The sequence below is a fragment of the Pungitius pungitius genome, chromosome 2, assembly GCF_949316345.1.
Source record: "Pungitius pungitius chromosome 2, fPunPun2.1, whole genome shotgun sequence".
Classification (NCBI taxonomy): domain Eukaryota; kingdom Metazoa; phylum Chordata; class Actinopteri; order Perciformes; family Gasterosteidae; genus Pungitius; species Pungitius pungitius.
The window spans coordinates 25,126,771-25,136,499 of NC_084901.1; the positions used below are offsets into that span (position 1 = coordinate 25,126,771).

The window sequence follows — 9,729 nt, forward strand, 5'->3', positions numbered from 1 at the left end:
TACAAAAGTAATCTGTTCCATACGTTTAACTCAATGGACCACGGTTTAGCCACCACTTGAAATAGTTACATGTAATATGCCACAGATCTATCTGTATTAACATGCCGGAACTTGTATGGGCATATGAAAAACGAGCAGATGGGTTTGGCCAGTATCTTTATTCTTTTTGAATTACTTTTAGTTGATTGCTGAGCGTTATGTTATAACATTCAGGATAAAACTGGTTTGTCAGACATGCCACTTAGTTATATGTGGAATGACTTTTCCAGAAAGCAGGGTCTCTTTAGAACAACTCCCATCTCACAGGAGCAGGTTGTGACTCTGCCCTTTCCATCCTGGTTCTCCCTTGCCTTCCCTTCCAGAATCTAGGAGCTTGGTGTCCGGGTTGGTCCCCAGCTGAGACCAGACGTGCTTTTGACTGCAGGTGGATCCAGGGCTATCTAGGATGAGATGGTTGCTGTGGAAGCCAAGCATTTACAAAAACGTTCCTCACAATAACTTCAACTAAAGTCCTGTGGTATCATTGTTGATGTTTATGTCATTGGTTAATATGTATCTCAGATCTAAAACCTGGTGCGAATACATTACAACAAATGGAAATAAACCTAGCAATTATGTAAAATCAAACTCTACAGTTGTCAAATCTGTGAATAAAATGTGTCAAATAAATGTTGGGGTGTCAACCTAACCCTAGCCCCCATGAAAAGGGCATTTTACTGTTTGCTAATTGATTAGAAATCCAATACACATGGATTTTGATTCGTTTCTGAACACTGATTTTACTTAGCACAAGGTTTGTTCAGTCTCTTTATTTCCCCGATAACAGTGTAATGGGAAAACACACGACACAACAGGCTTCCACCCATCCTGGCATATATTTCTATTAAGACTCACTGAAAAACATGATACAACAAAGGACTGATGAACACAACCTGGTAAACGTCTAAGAGGAACAGCACTAAATCAACTGTAGTGCCAATAAACACGACAGGTTGTTTTGGCAATACCGTGGTGTGGTCCTTGGTTTGGTGACCTTCTCATAGCAATAGACTCAAAGATCAGAATTGTGAGCAACGTCCGTCCACTTCCTGGACTGATCACAATAGAAATGAAGACTAGCCCATGTTGTGGCGGTTTCCATAACCTCTGCGATGAGAGTCCTTCCACTCATCCCAGTTTCTGGCTTTGAGCAGAGACTCCTCATCATCATTTTCAGCATTCTTCTCTTTATCCTGTTCTTCCCTCTCCTTTGCTTCTGTGTCCTCCTCCACATCGACCCTCCTGGGAATCCCCTGGTCCGGCATATCTCCACGGAGTCGGTGCTGTTCATACCAGTCGTCTACCGTCATGGTGGGAAGGCTGGGGTAACCGGCCCCGAACACTCGAGCCTGTGGATGAAAGCAACATATTCAATCACACCTGGTCGCACAGCATGTTGCTGAAACTACAACCAGTACTGCGGCTAAGTACACAGGCTGGAACTTGCCACGTTTTATGGGGATGTACTGGTTAAATGAAACCGTATGCACAGAGGTCCTGCTGCAGTTCTCTCATATCAGCTCCTTAACTTGCTTCACCTCTCAGCTTCCAGTAATCTGGGTCCCTCCATCCTCTTCAGGTTCTTTGAATGAGCACTGAGAGATATGATAGTTGCTCATTGCGAACAATTAACCTGGCTAGGTCAGTGACTTCTTTCAAATCAATGGCTGCAGAGATTAAGCGATTCATCAACAATAGGCCAGTATACGTGTAAACAAATTGGACCTGCTGAGTGGTCAATCCTTCTCCACTTATATGCTAATTCTGCAACCACCAGCGGCTCTACTTGATAGTTTTGTCATTGTAGTACTTGGCTGGTTCAGCACTAGCTGACAGGTCTCCCATCAGAAGTCTCACCTGAACAGCATCCTTGGTGAGAATAAAGGGTTTCATGGGAGGCCTGACTGGCTGGGCTGGCTGCTTGGCGGCACCCTGCTTCAGCCCATCCATCTGCTGGAGTATCTCCATCTCCTGGTCAATGCTCTCTATTTCCTCCAGACACACAGTGACCCATCTCCTGGCATTCAGATTGTAGAAGTCTCTGCTGACTTCATCGTCGGCCTGTCCGCTGTCCACAGCCTTCCTCACATCTGACAGCCGGGCTTCTAGCTCCTTCCTCTGGCAGTACCGCTCAATCTTCGCTTGCCTCTGTGCTGCCATGGAAACCAGATCTGATGGGCAGGGTTTAGTCTGAAACATGCAAGATTCAGAGTATGACATTTTAATAGATTAATTTAGTTATTTAAAGCCACTTGTTAATATTTCCAATGTTTTCACCAAACACATTCTGGAGTTTTTCTTTCTGCTCTGCTCAGTCTGTTGGGCTTTAGGTGTAAATTATTTGTATTATTGGGCCTCTACATCTCACCGTTGTGGCTATTATGTTTTATAATGTCTAGAATTTACATGAATGAGTTGTATGTAAAATTGCAGAAGATTACCTTAAAAGATTAAATTACAAATTTAGACATTTTTAGGTCGTTTTGTTAGGAGTCGAACAATAAATCGTGTGTACCGCTAAATTCATTTATTAATTTCAGGGGTTTATCTGATGGTGCTGGTGATAGCGCCGTTGGTGAGGTTTCTTAAAGCAGACAGCTGCATTGCATCGATCGATAAACGTAACTAACGCTGTGCCGATTCTACGTTTCAACACATTTGTATGGTAGAGTAATAAGAGCGCCACTCACTCACTCACTCACTCACCGGTACCGTGGCTGTAGATGAGCCACTTTCTGATGCCTCGACAGGAGTTGCCTTTTCATTGGTCAAGGGTGGCAATTCAAAGTGACACAAGTTATACTCTTTACATCGCTTCAGGAAGTCCATGAAGTGTCCCCGGGCTGTTTGCACCACCTCTAGGCGTTTGTCTCGGCCGGTCTGCTTCATGGTCAGAGCTCCTAAGAGCGCGGGCAGCAGCAGGTACTTCAGGTCGGCCGTAGCTATCTCTTCGAGCTCTTCGTTGCGGCTGAACAGGTCGAGGAGGGCCACCATTGAGGAGGCTTCTTCCAGCATAGAGATGCCGCGTTTGACTCGGACCTGGATGCTGCTGGAGGCGAGCGGTTCGTTTGTACTGTCTACCTCCTCGAATATCTTCCACCCACGTTCGAGCAGGTCAGACAGTTTAGAAGGCTGCGCGGCTGAAACATCGTTGGTGTTGTCATGTTCCGCCATCTTGTTGTAGTTTCCGGGTTAGTTCTTCTTCGTCTATTTATTGAACCGGCTCAAGGAATTGGATCGCCGCCTATAGGTAGAACACTAAAGCTACACTCAAAAGATCCAATACTTCTGAACTTTTAAGTGTTAAATTTACTGTTTAAATTGACCACAATGTATACGTATTTCTGTATATCATAATATAATTTTTATACATACAACCACTGCTTTAATGTGCAGCCAAACATTGCAAGAAAGACATCCTCCATTAGGAAGTTAAGGCACTTTAATATTAGAAATATCATCTCATATCAAACATTATCTCCTGGATAAACCTGTGTTGTTCTTTTCCCCCAAACTTGGATAGCATATTACAAGACCCGTATAAGATGTTACCACAATGAATCCCTGCATGAGTGAAATAACTGCTTCTACTTTGCTACACCATAAATATCATATCCCGTTTCGACCACGCACACAAACATCAGAACAGAGCACATGGCCAGTTTAAAACAGAAAGTTACAGAAATGTATGTCCAGGAGCAGTGGACTAGAAAACTATTCCAAAGTTTAAAGTTAGAAAACACCTTATGGCATAGGCCAGGCTAGAATGCACACTGTTGATGGCTCGGTTGGCAAAGCCTAAGTCTTTGTAAAGAAAGGCGCACACACACACGCACGCACACACACACGCACACACGCAAAGCACAGAGAGCAGAGGGGAAAGTGGCGTTTCTGTGGAGCACCCTGTTGGTTGACAGCACTTTGGGGAGCTTCCTCTGAAGTTGGACGGTGCTGGTCTGCATTAACTCATCAGGAAGCTGCAGCAGAGACGAGAAGACGTTAACCGTATGAGAAACAAGGAAACACCGTAGCCAATTGCAGGTCAACCAACATCGTGCCTGTCGCTACCTGTATGGGTATCCATGGTACTTTGCTCTGAAGACAGACAGCAGCCAGCTGAAGAACAGCATCACTAGACCAATACCTGCTACACACATGACTGAAACACACACACACACACACATTTCTGCTTGTGTTGACAAATGCAGGCATTTCTTATCTATTCAGGGAAGTCTTCAGCAAATGATTAGATTTTAACATTACATATACTGCTCTACTTCCATTGAGTGTTAAGTATAGAATTGCACACGCAAAAATGGGCTTGCACAATTGGTATGTGTGATTGGACATACTCTTCCGCTTTCCAATGTCAATGTCAGAGGTAGCGGCCTCACACAACAGCACCATTCCCATGGTAACAGCAGCATCTGATAGTAGGTTCAAGATTTATAACAATTGGATATGATGCCTAACGTTGGTCTACACAAGCCACTGCAATTCAATAGCAACAACCAACAAGAAGCCACCTTAATTGTAGGCCTATGGTGGTGAGGGTCGAAGTCAAACTGAAAACGTTTTATAACAAACCACAAAACATATCTGGAGGACCAGAACCATTAGCCTGGGTATGATCCTCCAGGGATTAGTTAAACATGTGAGGATACTGAAGAGGAGGACGATGTGCGTCTCAGCTACAAACTGCGCCTGACTGCTGCCATGGATGTAGCTCTAAAAAACACACACACACACACACACAAATACTATTATGATGTTTGTTCACATACAAGGGATATAATGGGAATAGTGTGTTTCTGTCTTACCACTTGACCGGTGCTGGGGTTCTTGTGAGCATATGGTGGTCCTCTGATGTGGTTCCACATCTGGCCTGAGGTCATGATGAGGACAAAGCACTGAAACACAGAAAGCCATCATAACCATCAAGGTAGGGCTGGGCTATATGGCCAAAAAATTATATCACAGTATTTTGTAAGATTCTAGTGGTTTCACGGTATATCAAAGTATTTTTTTAGACTAAACACATTTACCGTAAATCCTCAAATAAAGACCGGGATTCAATTAGAGGCCGGGGGCGTGGTCGATACGGACAAATAAAGGCCGGGCCCCAAATACAGGCCGGGAGTAAAAAAAAAAAAGTAAAAGTAATATTTCATAAATACATGTTCTCCTGATGTTTAATGTTATTGGCTTCATGGACTGTTGGCAATAAAAAAATACATTTTACCACGTAGGCCTACTAGGCGAATTTGTTATTGTTCATGAAGGCGCGTCTCATCCATTGCTTCAAAGCGGGACAGCCATGCGACGCTGGTAGGGATGCGCTGGCGCAGCGCCGGCAGCGGGGGAAGGAGAACCACACGCAAGTAGCCCAGGAAGAGGAGAACGACGAGGAGGAGCTGCTTAATAATGAACTTGTTGTTCTCGATGATGAGGATGGGGAAGGGGGTGTTGAGGGGGACACCGAATAGCTGTACAAATGTTGCCTCATTACTGGTGAGCTTCGGATGTAGACCTAAGTATTATGTTTAGATGTAGACCTATTTTGCAAGGTCCATTTAGTTCAAAATTTGTTTTCTCCATTTGACCGTAGCTTAATGGCTATGCCCATTCAGATGTTGCTGATGAATTTGGTAGTTGTGTAATATGACAGGCCAAGTCCTGGCCATTTGGTTTAATTTTTGTTGTCTCCTGTTCGTTCTGTGATTGCTGTCCTTTGGACCAGATACTTATTGTTACGTTGACACTGCAAATAAAGCGCTATACGCAACATTTTTGACTTGCTTGATTGTAATTGAGAACATTGGAAAATATCTGCAATTAACGATGTATCTTAAGACTATGGTTTATTACTGATTCATTTCTAAATGGTTAGTCTCCAGAAGGTTGATTAGCTATAGGTCTACCGGTAAATGGTTGCAGGAAGTGCTGAACGCATATGCAATGACTGATATTAGCCTACTGTAATTATGCGCATTATTTTATTTAAATAATACAATTCTATAACAGAAGATACCGGCAAGTAAGAAATAAAGGCCTGCCCCTCATACAAGCCTGCCCCAAATACAGGCCGATGCGCTGTGAAGCCTATGTAAATAAAAGCCCCGGGCACTATTTGAGGATTTACGGTATGTATTTACGTGGAAATGGACCACACACAAAAGGAAAGGTATTTGAGGCCAAAAGATGACCAACTTCAAATATTATTATATAAGTTTTTTAATCAATATATAAAATTGCAAACCAAACCTTGTGAATAAAGGTGACTTACTCCTGTACTAGCAGTACAGAAGTTCTGTTCCTCCTTGGAGCACAGATTATTGATTGTTTCCCCACAGTAAAATGGGGGATCTGAGCTGTATGCCACCGCCTCTCTGGATCAGACACTTTGGCTCAGAACAGTCTACTTCTCACCCTTAAAAGCTAGCTGGGCAATGATCTCCATGTGATTATATAGAACTGATGTGTGCATGTGTGTCGGCTGTTGTTACCAGTGCAGAGAACGCCCAGACGTTCTTGTTAAACAGAAACTCCAAATTGTGTCTTCGCAAATACGCCAGCCCTCCAATCACAGCTAAAAGGAAGCCCAGCAGAAGAGGCCCTGCATAGTTAGGAGGACGAATTACACGGATCTGAAAAACACACAAACATGACTATCATTTTAGTGTTGATTGTGATTGTTCAGTTTAGAGACAAGGTTATTGGGATTCTTCCTCAGAGCAAACACAATGATGTATCACATAATTACCTGCACATCAGTCCTGTCTGCCACCCATCTAGCCAGCTGCTCTGCAGCAAAGCCTCTGACCTGCAGCTCATAGGTGTCAGTCTTGCGAGGTTTCCCTTTGGATGGGAAGTGGAGGAAGGTCGGAGCAGAATTCATGCTAAGCTGCAACACATACATAAAAAATACAGTCAAAACACAGAACTCGTAGATATGCACTTTGAGACGCATAGGTGCGATGCTCAAGGGCTCTTTTTAAGTGCCTAGAAGGAGAAGTGGCACCTCATTAGCTTCCTGTCCACACTGCTTTAAAAGCCATGTCCGCAAAACACCGCAGAGGACTGTAGGTCTGCAATCAAACCCTTCATCAGCTCACTGTGCAGACCAGATCTGCCAATGTGAAGAGTTGGTCTGCTGATCAGTGATAACAGCGGTTCTAATGTCTGGTAAGCCTCCGCCCTCATTGGCACTCGTTTCTAGGTTTTTGGTGTTAATGAGTGAATGGCAAACTGTTAAAAACTAAAAAGCATAACTCTTGGCGTAAAGGAAGATGTCTCACCATCTGAAAGACATCTGATCCTTCGTCAAAATCAACAGTTGCAAAGAAGACTTTGTTAGTGAAGGCAGAGGAATAACGCCAGGAGTTAGCCAGCACCTGGAACTCCTCATCAGCTTGTCTGAAATAGAAATATGCATTTCAATTGACACATAATAATTAAAATAGCAAAGCCTATTTATTGTGCTTCTTACTTGCAGACCCCACACTGTCTCTGTGGCTGCAGTGCGGTAAACATGATGACCACCGAGTAGTTCCTGGGAGGAGCCTTCACAAAGCGCCGAAACTTATCTCCATTCATCCTGATTACTGAACGCTTGGAGGCCCACTCCATCATCTGAGTTACCTTCTCTGACATCAGAGTCTACACAGGACACAAACATCTGCTGTTAGAGGAAAACACAGGAGACAGAGCATGGGGGCTAGAAGCCATTGTTACGACCTCAAACCACTTGTGTATTAAATCACAATTGAACCTGAAACAATACAAACTGCAAAGTTAGGGGAAATTCAAAGACCTATTTAATAAAAGATAGTTGCTTCATTCCTAGGGTAGCATTTCAAGGCAAGCTGGTTTGCAAACAGAACAAAACAACAATCTACTGATAAACACAAGAACAATGCAGCAATACAAACTATTATTGATATAAAGAGAGCAAGGATAGGTGTTGAAAAGACAACAAAAGTCAAGTTTGGACACAGCTTCTCATTCAACAATTTCTCTTCATATTTTCTTCTAGATTGTAGTTTAATATTGAAACTGAAGGAACATATTGAATTATGTGGTTAACAAAAAATGCTTAACAAACCGGAATTTGTTTTATATTCTTAAAAGCAGCCACTTCTTGCTTTGATGCGAACACACTGGCATTCTTTGATTAGCTACCACATAATTCCGTATGTGTTCTTTCATTGTTTGGATGTTTTCAATAATAATAATCTGTAAAGGAGAATTAAAATGAAAAAACATTGAATGAGAAGGTGTGTCAAACTTTTGAAAGGTACTGTGCATGCACTCACACACACAAGGAAAATAGATTTAAGCTGCGGTGTTGCACTACATTGTTTATTAACTTGTATTTATTAACTAAATAAATACATTTACGACTTTAATGGTTGTTGAAAACTTTTTTTTTTGCATGAAATTTGCTAAACTTTTGACCACAATTGTATATACATCAGTCATTATCTGGAACGAGAAGAGTAACTTTATAACACCTCAAATAGATATATTGGCTTTTTAAACGTTCAAATGTACAACTTTTATTTCAGAAAATCTCTATCGGTGCAGTAGAAATATTTTCTTTTCGGCATAATAGACAGAGATGTCCTGAACACATGTACATTGTTTTTTGTCTGGAATTATATATGAAGAAATGTTGAACTTTTACTTGAATAATTCTTTGATAATTCTCTAAAAAAATGTTTAATTTAGTACACAAGAGTAGTCACAGAGGTCCTGTACACACATTACTTCAGACATTGAACGGACGTATTACATGTATCAAATGACATGTTTAATACCGTAAATGTCAGCATATAGGTTCACGGAAATTCAAGTGCCTTCTGATTTGACCGCAGTGAACCAACTGTTATCGGTGTAGCCCGGATTCACAACAGCAAATCGGACCATTTTCAGCGGTACAGAGAGCAGTGAGTGAACACCGTGCTAGTTGGAGCAGCCTTTACTTCCTGCACGGTTTTAGTCCTGATAAACGGGTGTCAGCTAACGTAGAGTGACGACGTGTGTTCAAGTACAAAAGTAAAAAAAGCCCCCCCCCCCACAACCACTGCTATGACTCAGCCATCAGAGCCGGGGAATTGAATCAACGTTCTTTGAAAACCCATTTTTTGCTCAACAGTAGTGCGATAACGCTGAAACCCGCAAGTTAACGTTAGCTCTGTTAGCTTAGCTCCACAATCGGCACGGGCGATAACTAGTAGATCACTTTGGAAATATTTCATCAAGTGCGTCAACTTTCTCCGCTTTAAGGTATTGAAGGCATGTTACCTCTTTTTTCTTCTGTGTTTCAACAGGGTCATTGTAGAAAATAAAGAGGAGAAACAGCGAGATGAAAAGTTTTCCGAACATTCTGCAACAGCGTTCACACATACACGCACTTCCTGTCAGCTTCCCATTGGTCGCCTCTCACAGTCAATAGGATTCATTTCCCTTCTGGTTTTACCAACTTTATTGATAAAAACTCAATAGACCAATTATATTTACTATACCACATATTCCAGTAATTAATAAATTAAAACTTATAGTAAAAATACTTCATAGAACAACATTTTGTTGTTGTGGGAGAAAAAAAATGTATCTTTCAAATTATAAAAGAAGATTTGTCTTAAAAATTGTATTGTTTTATGGATGTTTTAGACAGATATTAGTTGA

The 9,729-nt window shown here is 42.0% G+C and overlaps 2 protein-coding genes across 2 annotated transcripts; both read right to left on the bottom strand.

Moving 5' to 3' along the window:
• Nucleotides 1-139: 139 nt before the first annotated feature.
• igbp1 (immunoglobulin (CD79A) binding protein 1) lies at nucleotides 140-3,249 on the bottom strand. The gene is made up of 3 exons (XM_037460926.2): nucleotides 2,746-3,249; nucleotides 1,897-2,229; nucleotides 140-1,388 (listed from the first exon to the last, which is right to left on the bottom strand). Exons 1-3 carry the CDS (start codon nucleotides 3,211-3,213, stop codon nucleotides 1,116-1,118), a joined length of 1,074 nt encoding a protein of 357 aa, XP_037316823.2. The 5' UTR covers nucleotides 3,214-3,249; the 3' UTR covers nucleotides 140-1,115.
• A 214-nt stretch (nucleotides 3,250-3,463) lies between these two features.
• magt1 (magnesium transporter 1) lies at nucleotides 3,464-9,484 on the bottom strand. Its single transcript, XM_037460927.2, has 10 exons — nucleotides 9,346-9,484; nucleotides 7,529-7,698; nucleotides 7,338-7,455; nucleotides 6,803-6,943; nucleotides 6,546-6,686; nucleotides 4,860-4,949; nucleotides 4,704-4,767; nucleotides 4,392-4,466; nucleotides 4,108-4,198; nucleotides 3,464-4,016 (listed from the first exon to the last, which is right to left on the bottom strand). The coding sequence occupies exons 1-10, from the start codon at nucleotides 9,445-9,447 to the stop codon at nucleotides 4,001-4,003; spliced, it is 1,008 nt and encodes a 335-aa protein (XP_037316824.2). The 5' UTR covers nucleotides 9,448-9,484; the 3' UTR covers nucleotides 3,464-4,000.
• Between the last annotated feature and the right edge of the window lie 245 nt (nucleotides 9,485-9,729).